The 23298-nt window shown below is 36.5% G+C and overlaps 1 protein-coding gene across 3 annotated transcripts in view; it reads left to right on the top strand.

Annotated features, from left to right (window-relative positions):
* PLEKHH2 (pleckstrin homology, MyTH4 and FERM domain containing H2) overlaps window positions 1-23298 on the top strand; it is an 87246-nt gene that overhangs the window by 24619 nt on the left and 39329 nt on the right. For all 3 annotated transcript variants that reach the window (XM_058165236.1, XM_058165237.1, XM_058165238.1), the window contains exons 3-14: window positions 1043-1105; window positions 4346-4495; window positions 5931-6014; window positions 7165-7246; window positions 8548-8730; window positions 10733-11700; window positions 12396-12471; window positions 14360-14454; window positions 15565-15706; window positions 17229-17365; window positions 18165-18275; window positions 20460-20546. In XM_058165236.1, coding sequence (XP_058021219.1) covers window positions 1043-1105; window positions 4346-4495; window positions 5931-6014; window positions 7165-7246; window positions 8548-8730; window positions 10733-11700; window positions 12396-12471; window positions 14360-14454; window positions 15565-15706; window positions 17229-17365; window positions 18165-18275; window positions 20460-20546 — 2178 coding nt within the window. The remainder of the gene's footprint in view (window positions 1-1042; window positions 1106-4345; window positions 4496-5930; window positions 6015-7164; window positions 7247-8547; window positions 8731-10732; window positions 11701-12395; window positions 12472-14359; window positions 14455-15564; window positions 15707-17228; window positions 17366-18164; window positions 18276-20459; window positions 20547-23298) is intronic.

Below are 23298 nucleotides of genomic sequence, written 5' to 3'. Positions count from 1 at the left end.
AAATCCCCATTTCCTCCCAATCAGCTGGGACTTGGGAGGCAGAGAATAGATGGGGGCAGGACCAATCAGAATTTTTACTACAGGTTCTCCAAACTACTCAAAATTTCCGCTACCAGTTCTCCAGAACTGGTCAGAACCTGCCGAAACCCACCTCTGAGATAGTCCCTTAGGTAGCCAGGAACCAAACCATATAAAACTTAACTGGTCAGCACCAGGACTGAATTGTACGCCGAATCCCTTGATGCATTTCAATTGTAGATTATTATTGAAAATATAATAGCAAAACTCTATGTATGCCAGTATGCTCTGTGTATTTCAGAAATAAGTGCCATTGACCTCCTGCGATTTCCAAATCCCAAATAAAGAAATGTGTTAAAATCTGAGCTAAGGAAAAAAATATGAAAGCATTTCAAAATGTAAATACTAGGTGCAGTAAGTCAAACGTTATCAACGTTCTCAAACGTTGTCCTCAAATGTTATCTCTTCGCACAAATGCTATTAAGAACCTCCATTGTCAACAGCACTTTTTTCCCTAAAGCTTTGAGAAACACAAAGGAGTGATCTTTCGCAGATCTGTGACAAAGTTTTCGCAATGGAATTCTGCTGGAATTCTCCCTCTCCCCATCCACTATTAAATTAAACAGACAGTTTTAGTGCTGTATGTTGCTTAGCTCTCTCAGCCTTTTTTGAAAGGAATTCAACTAATTGTCTAATCCACTGGAAAGCTTCCATAAACAAAACAGAGAGGGGGACTTTCCTAAAAATTAAGTTTGCTCCCTAACAGGAGCCTCCCCTTGGCAGTGAAAATTAGATGGATTCTACTCTCTGGGTGACCTAGTGTGGTCCCTGATGTCTACTTTCATCTACCTAAAAATGTTGGTAACAAATACTTTATATAATATTGTTTTAAGGATTATTTAGGCAGGATAGTGTAACCCCTTGGACACCTTCAACTCCATACAAAACTTATTCATGATTATTAATACTTTCACTGAGAACTGTCACAAAAGATTGCATCTCATATTTTTATATCTTTATATAGATGCAGCAACTTGAAAAACAAGTTATTGATGCAGATCATCAAGCAGAAAAGGCTTTTCAACAGGTATGACTGTAATAAGGAGATATGTAGTAGCAATGTTCTGAAGCTATGTATAAAGTATGGGGTACTTCAGATAGATGGATGTTCAAATAGAAAGTATCAGAAACTGTTTTTTTCAGGAAAGTTGCACAGGAATTAAAAAAAAATAATATTAACAATGAACTATCTTGATGTCTCAGGTTTATAATGCTTTTATGGCCATACAGCAGTAGTGGGTTTCAAATCCTGTCGCTACCGTTTTGTTCATGGGCGGGCGGGCGCTTGCACATGCGCGTGAGCAGAAGCGTCCGGGCAGGTGAGTGGAGTCTCCCACCCCTGCCTCTACCAGTTCGCCCAATCTGGGGTGAACCAGTAGCAACCCACCACTGCCATACAGGTAATCCTTGATGTATAACTGATCACTTAGCAGGAATTCAAAGTTACAACTGACTCCAAAAAGGTACTTATTATCCTGTTTCAAAATGTCAATGGCTGCCCCTCCCGGTCATGTGATTACATTTTGGGTGCTTGGAACACAGGAACTGTGTTACTATGATTTACTTTTTTTGTCGGAAACAGGTGTTTACTTTTGGTTTCTAGCAAAAAACCTTACACATTACAGACAGTGGTTTCATTTAATGATCATTGTAAAAAAATGTAGTAAAATCAGATTGGTCACATGATGACCACTTAACAACTGGCATGACTTACATCTATAAATTTAGGCTCAATTATGATCATAATTACCTTTGGTTGATAACTCTGTACATAGACTTGTACTATATTTTCTTATATAAGATTTAACACAACTATAAAATATTAGATTTTGCCTGATTCATTATAGAAAAAAAACAGCTTTTTCTCAGATTGGATAGAAACTCCTAATAATAGTTATTTCTGATTGGTTATTCTTACTATATTGTCTGCTTTTGCTAATTATTGATTATTGAATTAATTTTGAGAATAGTCTTAAATTGCCAGATGTAAGAACACCTTTGCATGTGTGAATGATTAATGCAATTTCATAATTCTCCAAAATGGCTATAATAAAAGATTGCTGAACATTTTTAAAAAATCAGTACAGCATTAATTCAAATCATATTTTCCAATGTGGTGTTATTAGTCGCAAAGTCATGTCCAACCCATTGCGACGCCATGAACAACATTATTCCAGGCTTTCCTGTCCTCTACCGTCCCCCGGAGTCCATTTAAGCTCACGCTGACTTCTTCAATGACTCCATCCAGTCACTTCATTCTCTGCATTCCCCTTCTTCTTTTGCTATGTTTTCAATTGTAGTAGAATTTATGTATAGATTAAGGTTGCCTTATGTGCTGTTTGTGCACAACTCAGGTAGTCTTTGAATTATGATGGCAATTGGTTCCAGAATTTCCATCGCTAAGCAATGTGGTTATAAAGCATGAAATCACATGACCACATAGCTTAGTGACAGCACTCCCTGCAGTCCCTGGTGCTATAATTTAACAAAAGTCATTAAACAAGCACCTTTTCACAATGTCCAGGGATGTGTAACAATCAAAACCATTACAGAAGCCAACAGGAGACCCAGGCAGCTCATAAGCACACTGTCAGGCAGGTAAGTGGATGCTGCTAGGTAGAAGAGAAAGCAAAGAGCGCACCTTGGGAGGCATCACATGAGTGTGGTGGGGCTTGGGATGACTATTGCTGAGTGGGGGAGGGTGCACAAGGTAGTGTGAGTGACTGGGGGAGATGCCCAAGTGATGAAGGAGATGTACAAGCACATCTTGTAGCACGCGTAGTGGCAGGTAGGTGTGGCATGAGCATGGGTAGCTGCTGCCGGATGACAGGGGGTACATAAGTGTATGTGGTGGCTGGGGAGGTGTGGTGTGAGTTCAGCAAGGTCTAGGGAGGGTGTGCAAGTGGCAGAAGAGGCATAGTGTGAACATGGCGTGGCTTGGAGTGGGTGCTTCCAGGTAGAAGTGGATGCACAAATGTGCACGAGTGACTGGAGTAGTGTAGCACAAGCGCAGCAGGGCTCAGGAAGAGTGTACAAGTGGCAGGGAAGATGCTGCCTAAGTTCAATGAGACTCAGGTAAGTATTTTGATTTTTCTCTATCCTACTTCTGGCACTGCTATGAGAATTCAGAGTAAGATATAATACTTAAAAAACAGTTTATATTACACGGGGTAGTCCTCAACTTATGACCACAGTGAGCCCAAAATTTCTGTTGCTAAGTGAGACAGTTGTTAAGTGAGTTTTGCCTCATTTTTCTTGCCATAATTGTTAAGTGAATCATTGCAGTTGGTCAGTTAGTAACATGGTTTTTAGGTGAATCTGGCTTGATTCACCTAAAAATTGATGTTGCTTGTTAAAGGTTTGCAAAAGGGGATCACATGACCCCAGCACACTGCAATCGTCATAAATATGAATCAGTTGCCAAGCACCTGAATTTTGATCATATGACCATGGGAACGCTGCAACAATCCTAGAAAAATGGTCGTGTAACTTTTTTTTTAGTGCCGTTGTAACTTCAAACGGCCACTAAATGAACTGTTGTAAGTTTTGCATGAACCAAAGACAATTAAGTCTTATCACCCGCAAGTAAAAAATGCAATAGATGAATTTCTTTCTTAAGATTTCTTGTGTCATCATTTTAAAATAACATCTCATTTAATCTTAATGCCTGGGTAAGTATGCAAAAGAGAAAGCATTCTGCATTAGCTATCAGTATGACTTACAGGGTTTTCTAATTTATTTTTATTCTATTGTGTTTACATAATAGAATGCAATGTAATTTTATTGCATTTAAAATAATTTTAGTATGAAATCATTTTGGCTGGGGGTTTCCTGACTTTTTTCTACCCTTGTAGTACAGCATCCTGCAAAACAGCCCTTGAAGGTTAAGTGATCCTTGAAATGGTGGATAACAAATTCAAAAGCAGGAGAATGGACAGATAATGAGGATTTTTTGACATTCCCTTGTATAAACAGAACTCTCTGGATCCAAGCCACTGTCTTTACTGCAGTTTGTTTGTCATTAAATCTGGTTGTTTGAATTATAAGGTTGAACAATTGTTCAGCTTGGAATAACAGATTCATATGAAAGATATGAGCAAAATAGCAGATTGCCGGAGATATCAGTAAACTAGGATTAGGACTGGCTGAGGAATGTATATATGCTTTAACTAATCTCAGAAGAATAAAACATTACAACATTCTGAATTATGCATTTAATCTTGGAGTTTTACAGACTTTGTGTACACAGCTGTGTTTTAATTTCTAGGTGCAGATTATGGAAGAGAAACTGAAAGCTGCTAATGTCCAAACAAGTGAGTCAGAAACACGCTTATATAAGAGATGCCAAGATCTGGAGATTCTGGTTCAAGAGAAAGATGATGCTATCCAGAATCTGGAACAACAGCTTGTAGAGCAGGTTGGGAAAATAACATTTTTCTTATCCAGTTATCAATATGTTTATTAGTATGTACAAGAGATAAAGAGTGAAAGAAGGGGTCTACAGAAAAGTAATATCCCTAAATTTTTGTGCAGCAAAACTCTTGTTGAGAGAAAAAAAACAGATTTTGTAAAGGTATCTATTAATATCATAGCAAATCTTGGTAAAATGTATAAAATGTTTATATACACCATACAGCCATTTGTCTGGAAAAATATGAAGATTCCTGAAATGGACAACCCATAATTGTATAATTAAGCAAACTATTTAAAATAATGAAAAATCATATTTTCTCATATTTTGGAGAAGAGCTGCTGATATAAGATATTCCCCCACCCCACCCCTAAATTGGAACCACCAGATCACAAATGCTGCAAGTTGTGTTCTGAAAAATCCTCCAGCTACACCATCAAGAACTGCTTCTCTGATCATGAGCCTAAACCCATTATTTTCTACTGTCTATTTATTGTTATATTTCATTGATCTGGAGGCACTCTTATTAGCTGTTTTACAGAACAATACAATATTTTGTATTAGAAATTGTAAAGATAACACATTGCTGGGTTTTTTTGCTGCTGTGTCTCTCGTTTTCTCTTTCTATTCAGACTTTCTTTTATTTTCAGGAAGGCTTTGCCTTTTTAAAAATCACCTAGCACTCTCAAAACTAATTTACTGAACCATTTTTAATATTTAGCTTCATCTTTTAATGCTTAAAATTATGCTCTAGAGCAATGGTTCCCAACGTGGGGCCTACACCCCACTGGGGGGCAATTTGATTTTTAATGGGGGCAATTTGGAACCTTATTTAAACCAAGTTAATGGCCTTTTAGATTTCCTCCGGGTGAATAGGAGTTCACTTTTTGAATAGTAAGAATTATGGGTGGCGGGGCATCAGGATTTTAGAGATGCTTGGGTGGTGCATGGCCGAAAAAAGGTTGGGAACCACTGCTCTAGAGTATGTACTGAAGGTTAGATAACTTTTTTCTAAGATGCCATAAATAGGTATCTCATCACATTGTGCTAGATGGATAAGTATATTTATTATATGATTATGGAGAGAAAGAAATAATTCATTATGACTTATTTTCAACTCAGACACGAATTTCAAGAGGCCTTTCAATGAAGATCAGTCCATCAGTAACAACTGTTTTACTGCTGTATTTTTACTCATTTTGTTAATACTACCCATGGTTTTTAACTTTGCATGATTGATATGAATTTTATGGTTATTCTATGGTTATTTTATCACTTTTACTGTAACCTGTTTACTTGCAAAAAGAAGCAACATAATCACTAATAAATTAAAGACTAATAACTTAGCCTAAAAAAGGTGGTGTCTTCTGTTTCAAGTGAATAATGTGCATTGTTAGGGACAAGAATGCGAATGACATAAAAGCCCATCTTCATGTTTCAGAAGGAAATCAGAATACAAGAAGCTAAAATTATAGAAGAAAAAGCAGCTAAGATTAAGGAATGGGTGACTGTCAAGCTTCATGAGGTAAGTTTCATAAGTAACAACTCTTTTTTTTTTTATTCAAAAAGTTTTACAGAAAATTTTTTCCCCCTTTCCCCCCCTCCCCTCCCCCTCCCTTCACAACCCCCCTCCCCCCCCCCGACTTCCCGGAAAGTAACAACTCTTAAACCCAATGGAACTCTTCTAGTGTAAGAGTAATATGGAAATAATGTCACCCCAAGTGCTAAACAGCAACACTCAACAGCCCCAGACAACATGACCGACATTTATACATAATACTGTAGATTGTATATGAACAACAGAATTCTCAGCTTTGTCATTGAGGTAGGAAGTAAATAAAATATTTACAAAACTGCTGTTTGTGAAAGGTTTCTTCACCCTAAAATTCATAGTTCCTTTGCTAACAAAATGATACCTTAAAACTCAGGACAAGCTATATTATTTCATTAGTATCTATTAGTGGATAATTGCCAGTTCTATGTTATCTGGTCAATAATTCATTTAAAATTTTTTGTGGAGTTGTTCACAAGACTAAGACTTTGAATTCCTATGTGAAAAAATGCCTTGCTTTGAAATATGCAAAGTTTCCTATAATGAGGGTTTATTATTCGTGCTTTTAATTTTTTCAAGTAATTTTTTTCTGATGATTGTGTCTACAAAGCATAATACATTTTATTTTGTTTCTGTGGAAGAAAAATATTCTGATAACTTTATCTTTAAAAAAATAATAATTGCCATAACATATAAAAACTACTTAATAGAATAGAATAGAATAGAATAGAATAGAATAGAATAGAATAGAATAGAATAGAATAGAATAGAATTTATTGGCCAAGTGTGATTGGACACACAAGGAATTTGTCTTGGTGCATATGCTCTCAGTGTACATAAAAGAAAAAAAAGAAGATCTTTGAAATAGGATCTGAGGTTGAGTTCTATAGTCTTACACCTAGATATAGCAAAACTATTTGAGTTAAATATACTGTTTAACACTGCAATCATTTGTAAATATACTTAAATCTAAGCCCAATCAAGTTGGTGAATTTATTGCCAGGAAAATGGATGTGAGATTGGAAATAATACTATATAAGATGTAAGTAAAGTATAGCTTTCCTTTGGATGCAATCTTTTTCAATACTATACTTATGAATGGGGCATTTATCTATGTTTTCAGCTAGAAACAGAGAATCAGAACCTCCGTACGATCAATCAAAACCAAACTGAAGAGATTAAAGTGTTGCAGACTAAATTACAAGGTAGGGGGTACAAATTCTCAAAACACAGCTGTGTTCCATAATTAAGAAACTTGGGGTTAACTCTTTGAGTATGTCTTTATTGTAGATTGTATCCAATACTTCAGCAGGCAGAGAAAACAGTTGTGCCCAGAAATTCCTAAGTGTAACATTATTCCACAGTATAACCATCTATAACTTTGTAAAGGTTTTGCTAAAGGGTGGTCTAGAGGTCTACAATGTGCTGGAGGATGAAAGGATAATAAAAACTGTCTTTTTTATTTCCATTTGAAATAATTTACAGTGTTTGGGTTTACTCCACTGAGTTTTGTTTGTTTTTGGATTGATGTATTATGTGACCCAGTCATTGTGGTTTCTAAATTACAGATTATGGTGAACCCAATCTTTATTTCTGAATTACTCTTTTCTCTAGGACTATGGTAAAGTACACTGTGAAACCAATATTAAACTTAAGAAGTTACATAATATTAAACAAAAATATAAATATAGAGCTGTCTACCAATAGTCCCCAATCCATGACCATTTCTTCAATGACCATTCAAAATTGTCACAATCACAGATTGTGATCAGAGTGTTCAACAACCAGTTTATACTTACAGTAGGTTGCAGTGCCCTACAATCATGTGATCACCATGTTCAACCTTCCCTGCTGGTCTACTCTTTGATTTAGGGGGAAAGTCAATGGGGAATCAGGCAAAGAAAATAATAAATTGCTGAGTAAATCTCCACACCTGCCTACAGCTCCTCTGTGCTTAGCTGGGCTTGCCACTCATATTGCCCTACTAACTCTTATACACCCACCCTGACTCGCATCACATCCGTACATATCTTCCCTGACCTAAGCCGCACTCATGCACCCCCTCTCCAACTCCTGTTGTGTCTCTTACGTATCCCCTGGCACTCCTGTATATCCTCCCCAATCCTCCCCATGTTCTTCTTTACCCCCCCCCATCCCAACCTTCACCCCGAGACATCCCTTTACTCACCTGCAGGCCTGTGACTTGCAACTTTCTGCTGGCTTCCTAACTGACTTTGGTTGTCCCCTGCCTCCCCTAACAACTGTGGGTTTCAGTTAATAACAGCAATTAGAACTGCAGGGATTGCTGTCACTAAGTGACATGAGATCATGACATGATCTTGTGACATTGTGCTTTACAACCACATCATTTAGCAGCTCTGGTCTCCAGCCATCGGAAGTTGAAAACTACTTGTAATATCAAAAGTTCAGTCTCTCAGCTTTTAAAATAAATAATCTAATGTTATCAACACATTAAATGTTGTTACATAAATTATTACTTAAACAGAGCTTCAGGGAAAGAAGTCTGTTTCTTCATCGCAAAAACCTGGAGAAGGCCAGCGACTGAGCAGTTTGACTTTTGGATGCTTCTTAAACAGAGCAAGAAGTCCTCAACAAGTTCCTAAACCTGAAGATGCAAGCAGTTCTCCCTCAAAACAAGTTGATCTTATCGAAAACCATAAAAGTCAAGGTATTTTAAGTTCTAGAATGCAATTCTAGTAATTCAAGCCTAAGCAGATGTGCTAAGGAGTACTTTCAATTTATTTAAATGGAACTTGCTTCTAAGAAGATCCCTATTTGGATCACAGTCCTCATCCTAAATACTTAGGATTTAAATATGTAAAATTCCTTTTTCTCCAGAATGAATCTATATTAATCCTGCAAATTAAGGGTTTTCCATTGAAAAACCTATGTCTGGAAAAAAAAAGTAAAATTCCTCAATTTCTAGGTGAATTGGTTGGGCAAAAAGAATGATATGCAGTACTTTATTAAAAGGAGGAATGCTAATCAGGTTATTTAAACATTTAATTCATAGCCTATCATTCATTTGATTGTTCAATATAGCATATACTGCACCCCAGCCTATTTTTCCTCACAACAAAACCTGTGAAGTAGGCTGGGCTAAGAAGGTTACCAGTCCAAGGTTACCAGTGAACCTCTGTGACTAAAGTTTCTGGCTGGACTAGAACCTAAGTCTCCTTGTCACTTAGTCCAACACTTTAATTTAATACTTCTAATTTGGCTTTCTTATTTGTGTCAATTATAATAAAAAGTCTTATGTTGACAGGAGAAACAACCTACTAAATAATTATAATTAATAACTATATTATTATTAAATAATTAATTCTACTAAATAATTATATTGTCCACAATATTGGGAAAATGTTATATTTTGCAACATTGTGCTAGTTTAATTATCAATGATCTCTAAACAAATAAGCCTCTGCTGCAGACTTAGAAATAGATTTTAATTACTGAACCATTTAAAATAATAAAACCAGTGTTACAATCAGTGTCCTTAACTCCTGTTCAGGAGCATTGAGTTGGTCAATTAGTATTTAAAATATTACATCTGTGTTTAATAAACTGTGTTTCCAATATTTATTCTTAATGCAAGCACAGAAGATATTCTTCCATGGCAGGTATCATGTAATTAATTACTTCTTATCGTTCATAAAAAATGATTTTCATGGTTATAACATGAAAGTGTTACAGTATTATGTGAAAGCAAGACTAGTCTTCATAATGTAGAAAGTACTGTAGCAGAGTGGATTGTACCACATCACCTACAAAGTAGAGTTTAGAACATTTTCTCATTACAATAGTAACAAAGAAAAGGTTATACTTCATCTGGGAAAAAAATCTGGCCTTTCCCACTCTGAGCTAACTTTTACTTGTATGGGGAATATCTGTCTCTATTAACCTAGAAGAGAATTAAACCTGATGTCTATACTTACATTGACCAGTGGTGGGGTTTTTTTTTACTACCGTTTCTGTGTGTGGCTTGGTGGGCATGGCATAGTGGGCGTGACAGGGGAAGGATACTGTAAAATCTCCATTCCCTCCCCACTCCAGGGGAAGGTTACTACAAAATTCCCATTTTCTCCCAATCAGCGGAGACTCAGGAGGCAAACAATAGATGGGGGTGTGGCCAGTCAGAGGTGGTATTTATTGGTTCTCCGATCTATTCATAATTTCTGCTACCAGTTCTCCAGAACTGGTCAGAACCTGCTGAAACCTACATCTGCTGCATTCTTATGTTATACTGTCTTCTCTGCTACTTCATTTGCTTTATTTATAGGTAGCCATTTCTTGGATTGTCTCTGTCAATTCTCTTCTGTTTTAGGAGACTTAAAAAATGAGTTTTTTGCTTAGCAGTGATGCTGCTCATGGATCTTTAAAGAATGTGCCACAGTTTTCCATTTGTAATCTTGCTCTGTTCCTCTCCCCACTACTATTTTCCTTTTTCTTACCATAGAAAATCAATTAAGAGGAGATGGAATATCTCTAATATCTTTTGATTACTGGTATTAGAAGTCTTCTGTATGAAAGCACTATTATATAATCCCATATATTATTTGCATATACTATTATTATTTCCTTGTCTGAAAACAAAATGGATTTTAATGTTTATTATTTGTAGATGTTTGTTACAATTTTGTCCAATGTTGTTACTGTCTCCTGGTGTCTAGAGAATGAAATTCAGGAAACATCCCTTGCTGGCCAAATACAAGGAAATAATAGAAGTCTGAAACCATTGCAACAAAACACTTGCGTTCCTGAACAAAGGATGGCAGCAAAGGCAAAAGATACAGATAATAACATATCAAAGAATTCTTGCATTACAGTAAGTGACTGGAGCTCTGATGAAGAAGGAAGCAAAGGAAGATCGAAATCCAGATGTGTATCTACTTTTTCAAGCCACACATCTGAAGAGGGCACAGGGTACAGCAGAATAGGGAGCGAAATGTATTTGACAGCATCAGATGATAGTAGTTCCATGTTGGAAGAGGAAAGTTTTCAAGCTCAGGGAAATATACACAAACTATATTCCTGGCAAAAAAAGTCTTCATGGAAAAATCAGAACCATCTAATTGGAAAGAGCAACTTGGAATCGTACAGTGAAAAAAAAAGTCACGATAGCTTTTCGGATGAATTGAATAAGAGATTTCAATGCCACCGGCTAGATTATTCATCCTCTTCTAGTGAAGCAAATACTCCAAGTCCAATTTTGACCCCATCTTTGGCTCCTAAGCATCCATCAGTGATGCTGGCAGCCAGCTGTCAGTCTGGCAAACAGCTTGATTCTCCATCTAATCTGCCACCGCCCAAACTGAGGACTCCTAGTGCTTTTATTCTAAGTACAGCGTTGGCAAAAAAACATTTTAGCCAGCCTTCCTTGTGTTCAGATAAACTGTTTGGCAAAAACAGGAATGCTATAAGCATGATACGTCCTTTTAAGCCTCAGGAAACAGACATCGATCAGGTAGATGGAGATGATGCAGAGGTTTTTGAGAAGATGGAGATTAGTTGTAACGAGGAATCATTTACTTATGATTGCTGTGAAACGAAAGATACAGAAACTGTGGATTTGAGCGATTCAGGGAAGTTGATTAACAGTAAACCTCCCACTCCTCCATTACATCGATTCCCATCTTGGGTAAGTGAAATAGGTAAAATAAAATCTAATATTCCAGATTGTTAATTTAACTACAGATTACTCATGTTCCACTATTATTTTGTTTTATAAGTGTGGCCTTTCCTTTTTTAACCACTGTGGCAGATAATTTTTCTCACTGTTTGTTTTGAAAAGATTAGTTGCAATTCGTCTTATTAAAATTAATTTCAGATAGTAGATGGCAGTATCTACTTGACTTTGGCTGTTCTCAAAAAAGCTAAACAGTGCTCAACCTGGTTAATACTTGAATGGGATGTTATCAGGAAATCCCAGCACTTGGATTTATAAAAACCATCTAAGAAGATGACAAAGGTACAGCATTTTTTATGTCATTGCAAAAAAAAACTGTATAGCCTTATTATAATTATCAGGAATCAATCTTGACAAAAGATAATTTTTATCCTTACATACAGTCCTTAATTTACAAGCTTAATTTACAGAGTCGTGGTGGCACAGTGGTTAGAATGCAGTACTGCAGTATAATTCTGCCAACTGCCAGCAGTTCGATTGTCACTGGCTCAAGGTTAACTCAGCCTTCCATCCTTCCGAGGTTGGTAAAATGAGAACCCAGATTGCTGGGGCCAATATGCTAACTCTGTAAACTGCTTAGAGAGAAACAAACTGCTTATAATAGAAACATAGATTTAATATAATAGCAGCTCTGTTTTGTTCTTCAGGAAAACAGAATTTATGCTGTAGCCAAATCAGGTCTGTGCTTTTCTGAAGTCTTCAACATGGACTCTTTCAATAAAAGTAAGTTATTAAAATAGTTACTTAAACTGAATTGCTGAAGCAAATCCCTTTGAATACTGTAAGATTTCCTTTTCAGTTAGCATAATAAAGGAAGAAAAAACTTTACTTGGCACTCTTTGGGATTTCAAAGGCCCTGAACAACTAAAGACAACTCCCAAAAAAAATTTTACTTTTTAATGGATTATAGCCAGTATTAGTAAACATTGGCTGAATAGTTCATGGGTGTGTGTGTGTGTATGTATGTATATACATACATACATACATATATACATACATATATATATATACACATACACACATATGTAGGTCTTTGGTTATTCGGGTTTTCTCCTGCGTAAAATTGGAAGTGTCTTGGCGACGTTTCGACGAAGTCTCATTCGTCATCTTCAGGCTTCAGCTTTGTGCTTCTGGGAGCAATGTGTGATTGCAGCTGTTTCTTCCTTTTTAACTGCTAGTGGGGGTTTGAACTGATTGGGTGGGAGCTTGGCTGTGCTCTGATTGGATGGGGTTTTTTTGTGTGTGTGTGCTCTGATTGGCTGGGGGTGTGTCCTGTTTGGGTGGGGGCTTGGTTGTGCTCAGATTAGTCTGAGTTGCAGGGGGATTTGAGCTGGTAAGCTGCACTGCTACTGTTTGGCTTCGTGGTCGTGGTTGTGCTACATCTTCATAGTGGGTGTCAGTCTGCTGCATGTATGGATTGGAGGGGTTTGAAATGGCTAATGTTGCAGCTGCGGTCTGGCTTCTGGTCCTTGGTCGTGCTTCCTGATCTGTGTGGGTTTGGGTCTGCTTTCTGGGTGGATGTATGGTGGTGACATCCTGTGTGGACCTCGTGAGTGTGGGTCTGGTGTCATTCCTCGTGTTAAGGACTCGTTTGTCAATAAGGGCGGGTTTCCAAATGGCTGGTAGGCGGGAGGTATCATCTCGTTTGTTCATGCTGTGTGGGCGTTTTTCTATCTCGATGGCTTCTCTGATTATTCTGTTGTTAAAGTGTTCAGTTTTGGCAATAGTTCTGGTCTTTTTAAAGTCAATATCATGTCCTGTGGCTTTAAGGTGTTGGACCAGGGAAGAAGTTGGTTCCTCTTTTTTGACTGAGTTCTTGTGTTCTTCAATGCGTGCACTTATTCTTCTGTTGGTTTGTCCAATGTATGTGGTGGGGCAGGCGGTGCATGGGATTTCATATACTCCTTGATTTTCTAACTCAATTTTGTCTTTGGGGTTTCTTAGGATGGTGGATATTTTTTGGTTTGTGCAGAATGCTGTCTTGATGTTATGTTTGTGGAGGATCTTGCTGATTCTGTCTGTGGTGCCTTTTATATATGGGAGGAGGGCTGTGCCATTTTCTTGTTCTCTGTCTTGGGTTTTAGTGGGGGGTTCTTTTTGGATTAGTTTGGTAATCTTATTTCTCTGGAATCCATTGGATGTTAGTACGTTTGTGAGAGTGTGTAGTTCGGTTTTTAGGTGTTGTTCGTCAGCTAAGCGTTTTGTTCTAGAGATGAGTGTCTTGGCTATGGAGTTGATCTGTGCTGGGTGGTGGTGTGAGAGTGCGTGCAGATAGCGGTTTGTGTGTGTTTTCTTCTGGTAGATGGTGTGTCCTAGGGAGCCATAGGTCAAAGACCTACATACAAACACCCGCGAAAACCTCAGGAATATATATATATACACCAAAAAATGTACATATATATGTATATGTATATATATAAATATATATATATACTTTTTGAATTTGAGTTTTCTATCTTAAATATGTATATTTAAATAAAAGATATAAACTAATCTTATATATGTTTTTTCCAGTCTATCTGTTTAGCAAATTAACTGATCTTTTTCAAATTAAAAAAAAATTATATACCCAATATTTTCTGAATCTATTTTTTAAAAAACTTTGTTTCAGGTTCCTCTTCTTCATCTTCATATTCTCCATCAGGGCTCTACACATCATTAATATATAAGAACATGACTGCACCAGTTTATACTACTCTTAAAGGGGTAATCATTTTTTTACAATTACGTGTGGAGAAATATTATGTTAGGTCCACTTTAAAAATGTGGCTTCTTCTGTTTATGTTTACTCAAAATATTCTGCTTCCCTCCCCCCTGGCCCCCTTAAACTGGAAAAGTAATTCTTGTTCCTTTGAAAGAATAATAAAGTAGCTACCTTAATAACAAAATGTGTTTCTGTTGCTCAAACATGGTTTATTTTAGTTGCAAGCACTTCTAGATCCAAATTTTATTCTCTGATTTAAAAACTATCTTTCATTGGTACAACATACTCTTGTCTACATTCCACTAATTTGGAGATACCTACAAAGAACTGACATGCAATCAGAATGCATGTTTTATTTAATATGCCAAATATGAAACCTGAAATTGAATAAAATTTCAGGGACAGAAATATTGACTAAAATAATAGAAATGCAAAGAAACAGAAATTGGATACCAGTCTTCAGTAGTATGCTTAGGTGCAAAAAATCTTTATCTAGCAATTTGTTGTTGTTAGTTGCAAAGTCGTGTCCGACTCTTTGCGACTCCATGGACAACGTTCCTCCAGGCCTTCCTGTCCTCTACCATTATCTATTTATCTATCTATCTATCTATCTATCTATCTATCTATCTATCTATCTATCTATCTATCTATCTATCTGTCTGTCTGTCTGTCTGTCTATCTATTTATCTATTTATCTAGCAATGCAAGGACATGTCTTTCCATGTCTCTTTTTGGATAGAGATGAGAAGGAGCCAGGTTCCAAACATTATTACACAGCACAATATTATGTGACATGCCTTAATAATGTGGAATCACCTGTATACCAATGAAAATGCAAGTCTCAGTGTAGATTTGTTTAAGCTATATCTACCAAATATAATTAAGTCATGAAATAGATTTTTTTTTAATACAGCAGCAAATCTAATCTACCTATAAAATATTTTAAAAACAAACTGTTAATGATAGAAAATTATTTATATAACCATAGTCTACTCTAAGCAATCTCTCATCTAAAAAATCCCATATGAATACTATATATCATTATTATTATGCTGTCTTTTTTTGACTATTGCAGTAAACAGTTTTAAATAATGGCTTGTTGATTTTATCAGAAAGCAACACAAATCAGTAACAACCCATTCTTAGATGACTCCTCTGGATCTGAAGAAGATGGTTCCCAATCCAGTTCACGGACATCTGAATCAGACTCTCGAAGCAGAAGTGGTCCTGGTAGCCCCCGGGCTATGAAACGAGGTGGGCAAACTTTATAACAAAACAACTATTATAACCTTTAGGACAGATAAAGTTAAAATGGTGCTGCTATTAACAGAATACATTAAACAGTTTTCATTAGAGATTGAGAAAAGGAAAATTTAATTTAAATTTCTACCTTACAAGATGAATTTCTAATACTAATCTTGTGATGTAGAGCTTTGCTGGCTGAGGGACTTTGGGAGTTGAAATCCACAAGTCTTAAAGGGACCAAGGTTGGAGACCCCTGATGTGGAGAGACGTTCACTGTCACAAGTGTTACCAGTGAGCTTCTACGGCTGTGTTGGAACTTGGTGCCAGTTCAAAATTTATTTTACAACACCATGCTGACTCTCACTTTTAAAAAATTAGGAATGCTTGATGAATCTTTTTTTTTTAGAAAGTAATATTATAAAAGCACCAAGGTGATCAATAAATCCACAGCAATATTTCCCAACTCACAATACTGCTATTCATAGGAGAGATGTGGATGTAGCCTCTTATGCTAGACATTCATAAGGCTGCTTGCCAATTATAGAAACCACATGCTCACGAGGAAGAGATTCTCTCTCTGCCACAAACACAGGCAAAGGCAAAGACAGAACTCCAAGAGAACAGAAGGAAGACAAGAAGATTCAACATTGCAACAAACAGCCAATTATTAAAATATGGATTTTCTAGGAATCTAAGAGAAGACCAGATAAATAAACAGAATTTTTCCATCTGAAAAATACTATCTATATAAACATAGTTTAAAATTTAAAAAAAATCCGTTATTGTTAATTTAATTTTCTGTTATGGAAACTAATATTTTCATTTTTCTGTATAATTTTTAAAAATGAACATGTATTTCAGCCTTTCATTTGCTTCTTTAGGTTTGTCACATTATAATAATTTCCATCTCACAAGGAGAAAATATTCATTGGTAACAGACCAACACCATCCACAGGGTCTGCCTGGAACCCTGCATGTACCTTTGTAAATGCGTTTAAAAATAAAATATGCTTCATTGTTTTGAAAAATAAATTTAATTTTATCTCTTGTGAAGATCAGTTTACTAAAGAGGGCTGAAACTTCTAAACCAATATTATGCAATCTTGGAAGCTTTAAGATGTGTGGAGCAACTCCCAGAATCCCACAGCCAGCAGGAGAATGTCACACATGTTGGAATAGGGAAAGACTCCAGGACAGGTACCACCTGGAAAATAGGTAGCAGAAACAGAATCTTCTCCATCACTTAAAGCTTTAAGTAGGAAGGTCAAGAAAGAAGCACAGCACAGAACTCCATTGTGGTAGATAGCGTAACAGAAACTTGAAATCCTGTGATAGTTGCTCTCTGCCTTATCTTGAGCCAAACACAATCAGAGTAGTGTCATTTTGAGTTTCTTTTTATGTTTTCCTTTTTCTCAGGAATTAGTGTTCTGAAACTCTAATTTCTTCTGTATTTCATAATGCAATGAAGCCTATCCACACAACCCATCAGTTAGGATCGTAATCATATTCATATTCACTTGCTTGCACTCAGGGGTCTCTCTGTCTTCAATGACTTCAGAAGGTGATTATGCCATTCCTCCTGATGCCTATTCAACTGATACAGATTATTCAGAACCAGAACAAAAAATGCCTAAAACTTGTTCATCATCTAGTGATAATGGAAAAAATGTAAGTAAACTATAATATCTTTCTATTTCAATCCGGCTTCAAGCATTAGAACTGTAGGGCTGTTCCTTCTTTTAGAAGATGGTGCTGGTTATTTTGTATATGGCATGATTAAAGGTAAAGGTTCCCCTCGCACATATGTGCTAGTCATTCCCGACTCTAGGGGGCGGTGCTCATCTCTGTTTCAAAGCCAAAGAGCCAGCGCTGTCCGAAGACGTCTCCATGGTCATGTGGCCGGCATGACTAAAAACGCCAAAGGCGCACGGACACTATTACCTTCCCACCAAAGGTGGTCTCTATTTTTCTACTTGCATTTTTGACGTGCTTTCGAACTGCTAGGTTGGCAGAAGCTGGGACAAGTAATGGGAGCTCACCCCGTTACGTGGCACTAGGGATTCAAACCGTTGAACTGCTGACCTTTTGATCTACAAGCACAGCATCCTAGCAACTGAGCCACCGTATTTTACTTGTTGTATCTTAACATTTCTTTTCCTTTCTCATGCTGTTAATCATACACAATATATGAATCTATGTATGAATCTATGTAATAAGAACTGGACAGACGTTATATGTCTGTTGGTTCCAGTGGTCCTGTCAGTAGTTTTTGAGACCATTGGGGTGTGCTGGATTTTTAATTCTGGTTCTTAATTGTTTTTACTTGAACATTTATGTTATGTGTCTATGAGTATTTTTCCTAATTTTGTATTAGGACCTGAAACATCATTTTGGTTAGAAATACTGTTTATCAATTCATAGTGCATTCATCAAATAATTTTAGCATTTTTTTTCTTTTAAACTATAGGAACTGCTAGAGAAATCTGGATATTTGTTAAAAATGAGTGGTAAAGTAAAAACATGGAAACGACGATGGTTTGTACTCAAAGGCGGTGAATTGCTTTATTATAAATCTCCGGTAAGCAAGTGTAAATTATAAGATTAGATCATTAAGACTGTGTTTGTCTGTGTTTCTTTACTGAATCTTTATGCAACAATTTGCTTTTGAATTGATCTGAAGTATAATAATGGATTACCTGAAATCTCTTTTCTCTGTTCTTCAGCCATGTTTATGAGACAATATATGTAATAAATTTTAATTTGGAGAGAGTAGTAAACAAGGCAGTGTTTTTAATTCTGAGAGCTGCATAGAAATAATTCTTGCAGTCCAAACACTTGCAGCAAAAGTCTGATCTAGCAGTTTTGCTATCTGTTCTAGAAATCTTGTTGCTAATCAGTGCTTTAATATAATATATGAAACTTTAGTGACTCTCAGTGCTCTTGGAACCAATTCAGTATAATTTCCTCTGGACTCTGCCCTCTGATGACTTTAGAATCTGGAGATGTTTAAGAAACCAGGGCTGTAATCCTCACACATTCATGGATGACCTAAGGACATGGGTGTCCAAACTTGGCAACTTTAAGACTTGTGGACTTCTGGGAGTTGAAGTCCACAAGTCTTAAAGTTGCCAAGTTTGGACACCCCTGCCTTAGGACATTCACTAGCTACATTTAGATTATCATATTTCTTCCAACCATCTTATTTTTTGTCCAGTTATCTCCTTCTCCATTCTTTTTGTGGTATTCTTCAATAAAGTATGGAACTCTTCTCTCCTCCCACTATTTTTCCATTGATCCAAGCTGCCTAGGAGACAGTGGGCAGTGATTGTTATGAATCAAGATAATTCTAGAATAGAATAGAATAGAATTTTATTGGCCAAGTGTGATTGGACACACAAGGAATTTGTCTTGGTGCATATGCTCTCAGTGTACATAAAAGAAAAGATACGTTCATCAAGGTACAACATTTACAACACAATTGATGGTCAGTATATCAATATAAATCATAAGGATTGCCAGCAACAAAGTTACAGTCATACAGTCATAAGTGGAAAGAGATTGGTGATGGGAACGATGAGAAGATTAATAGTAGTGCAGATTCAGTAAATAGTCTGACAGTGTTGATGGAATTATTTGTTTAGCAGAGTGATGGCCTTCAGGGAAAAACTGTTCTTGTGTCTAGTTGTTCTGGTGTGCAGTGCTCTATAGCATCGTTTTGAGGGTAGAAGTTGAAACAGTTTATGTCCAGGATGCGAGGGATCTGCAAATATTTTCACGGCCCTCTTCTTGATTCATGCAGTATACAGGTCCTCAATGGAAGGCAGGTTGGTAGCAATTATTTTTTCTGCAGTTCTAATTATCCTCTGAAGTCTGTGTTTTTCTTTTTTTTTTTTTATTCAAAAAGTTTTTATTAGTCAAAAAAGGTTTATACAAATACATATCAGGTATGGTAAATTTTCATTTTTCTTATCTAAAATAAGAATTTTACTCAAATTTTTTAACACATACAACAGCCATAAGGCAAGCAGGTGACACGAAGTAGCTAAGTTTGCAAATTTTAAATACGTAATAAAGAAGAGTCAAGAATAAACAGAATATCGTACAAAAGAGAATAAGGAAAACCAACACAATCCCAAATATCTTTATAAAGTCTGTGTTTTTCTTGTTGGGTTGCAGAACCAAACCAGACAGTTATAGAGGTGTAAATGACAGACTCAATAATTCCTCTGTAGAACTGAATCAGCAGCTCCTTGGGCAGTTTGAGCTTACTGAGTTGGCGCAAAAAGAACATTCTTTGTTGTCCTTTTTTAATGATGTTTTTGATGTTAGCTGTCCATTTTAGATCTTGCGATATGATAGAACCTATTATTATTATTATTGTAGAATAATAATAATAATATCCCTTACCTTGATGTGATTGTGGAACTTGTATGCTCTGAGAAAAGGAGAGCTATGCCACTACATAGTTACTTCTCAGTCTTTTCAGTTACTTCAGAAGGTTGTTGTAAATACAGGTTGGAAAGAAAGGGATTATGTTTAAACCTTCAAAAATTCCTTATAAATAATTATACGCTTATATTATTTTTGAATGCCAAAAATATGCAAAATATTTAAAAAAATTCTAAATGTATCCATCAGTTGTAAAGGGGTTATGATGTCCAACCATCTGAAAGTGAATTTCAGTTTTTTGCTCTGATATGTGGTTGATGTTTATTGGTATTCCACATGAAAATTTACTTATTACATTTTTTTTGTCCCATAGAGTGATGTAATAAGAAAACCCCAAGGTCAAATTGAATTAAGTGCATCCAGCCATATTGTAAGAGGTGATGGAAAACAAACAATTCAGGTATTTCCTTATTTATGATGTTTCATGGGGCAACAGAATAGCAGTCATGTGTACACCAGGATGTAGTTTTCCCTTTTTCTTCCTACTGACTTGTGATCATATTACAAACTCTTCATGAAGAAATAGATAGTGGTAGACACTTGGGCAGTTGCAAGCTTCCAGATTTCATTTGTGGTTGTAGGAAAGTAAGATTTGACTGATACAGGCTTCCCCTTTAGCAGTGCTCCCTGAGCAACCCATTGGGATATATAACATATATGTATTTATATGGATAGCGCTTCATTAAAACTGCTGCTTAATGAAGTTGAAATCTGCACCAGCTGTGATTTCTCAGAAAAAATTAAACGAATCAGTAATAGGTAAGAACTATGCTGAGAAAAAAGGAGATAAAGAGATAATGTATTTGGATGGGATATTGGACTTGCATCTTTTTTCCTTCCTAACCTTTAGGAAGAAATAATTTGCTGTGCAAAGATGGGGCATTTGCTTATATGTGTCAGAAAGTATGTGTACACATGGGGAATTTGTATGGTGCTTATACAGGCAGATATACCCTTGTCTATGGAGATTCTCAAGTCATCCAGGTCATGTCCCAAAGATGCTTTTTCAAAAGGCAACTGGACTTTGGTTTTCCTTGAAGATATTTCACTTTTTATCCAAGAACCTTCTTCAGAACTTCTTGGATGGGAAATGAAATGTCTTCAAGGAAAAACAAACTAGTTGCCTTTTGAAAAAGCACCTTTTGGATATATATACCCCCTTGGAATTATTGAATAAATTTTCTGTTTATGTAGAAAACAAAGCATAATCCATTTCAAAATGAATTGTGAATATTCATTTTGTGAGACCTTCTCTTTATGTGAATAAAGATAAGGTCAGCAACTGTTTCCACTTTCTATCACATTCTTCCAGAAGTTTATCTTTGAGAGTATTGACCATTTGGCACAAGGGATGAAAATAGACTGATCTCCTTTTCCAAATCTATCTCCCATACCTCAACCGAAGAGGTTGTAGAAAAAATGCTTTTAAAGGGTTCTGACGATCCCAACTGAGCCGTGCGATCATCAGAGGCTTTTTTTTTACTTTTAAAAGCATTTTTAAAATGCTTTTAAAAGTAAAAAAACAACAACAACCTCTGATGATCATGCGGCTCAGCTGGGGTGGAGGGGCAGGGATTTTTGCTACTGGTTCTCTGAACCACCCGCCGCCATCGCTACTGGATCAGGCGATCCGGTCCGAACCGAGAGCATTTCACCCCTGCCCCATACCTTTTTACTCAAAAAAAGAACCAGTGAAGATCTTTCCTCTGAATCTTACGATTACGAGACCGCCTGCTGTTACCCTATGCCTCCCACCGACCCATACGCTCTCATAGAGAGGGTCTCCTCAGGGTGTCGTCTGCAAAACAGTGTTGGCTGGCGGCCCCCAGGGGTAGGGCCTTCTCTGTGGGAGCATCGACGCTCTGGAATGAACTCCCCCATGGCCTACGTTAAGTGCCTGATCTTCAGACCTTCCGTCGTGAGCTAAAAACATACTTATTTATTCAAGCGGGACTGGCATAATAGTTTGATTTTAAATTGGGGTTTTATTAATATTCTTAAATATTTTAAATTTAATTTTAATTATTAGCCGTTTTTGTAATTTTGATATGTTTTAATTTGTTTTAATTGTACATATTTTGTATTTTATCTCCGGCTGTACACTGCCCTGAGTCCTTCGGGAGAAGGGCGGTATAAAAATTCAATAAATAAATAAATAAAATAAAATAAATCTGACCCTTAATGCTTTCAAAGTACCTGAATGAGTTCCTATCCTGGTTAGGCATCTATGGGAATTTTGAAGACAAATCATGAATTTATGATCTAAAACCATTATTAACACATCCATAATAAATGGTTTTGATAAGTTTATATTCCTACCAATTGCCTATGGATTAGAATTTTGGACTAGGACTAGGTCTAGGTTCTAGTCTCACTCAGCCGTGAAGTTTATAGCAGGATCCCGACCATTCACACCAGCCTTAATTATAAGTAGTCCTCAACTTATGACTACTGTTGGGACTGGAACTATTGTCACTAAGTGATGCAATCATTAGGGGAGTTGCATCTGTTTTTACTATTTTTTTGCCATAGTCATTAAGCCTATCATGCAGCCATTAAGTGAACCTGGCTTCCCCAATAACTTTGTTTTTGAAAGCCACCTGAAAAGAACACAAATGGCAATAGCATGACATTGGACAAATGCAATAGTTGCAAATACATGTCGGTAGCAAAGCACCAAAATCATGATCATGTTACTTTTTCAAGAGGCAGCTGGACTTTCTGGTTTTTCTTTGAAGACATTTTGCTTCTCATGCAAGAAACGTCTTGGTTGAGAAGCAAAATGTCTTCAAAGAAAAACCAGAAAGTCCAGTTGCCACTTGACAACTTTGGGACAACCGTGACCTAGATGACTGAGAATCTCCATAGACATGATCATGTGACTGCAAAGATACTGTGTTAAGTCATAATTCATTTTCTTAGCATTGTTGTAACTTTGAATGTCATAAAATGAATGGTTATAAGTCAAGGACTAGCTTGTATCTCATGGTTTTAATGAGGATAAAATATTGTTGAGAAATAACAATGTCACCTTGAATTCCCATCAAAGATTTAGTTATAAACACATTAATAACCTTTAGACTATATTTATTATAATATTTTGTATTGGTAGCAATCAGGAGGTTATCAGTAAAAACGTTCCAGTTATTTTC

Source organism: Ahaetulla prasina, chromosome 1, assembly GCF_028640845.1.
Source record: "Ahaetulla prasina isolate Xishuangbanna chromosome 1, ASM2864084v1, whole genome shotgun sequence".
Taxonomy (NCBI): domain Eukaryota; kingdom Metazoa; phylum Chordata; class Lepidosauria; order Squamata; family Colubridae; genus Ahaetulla; species Ahaetulla prasina.
This window is presented reverse-complemented; position numbering and strand designations above follow the sequence as displayed.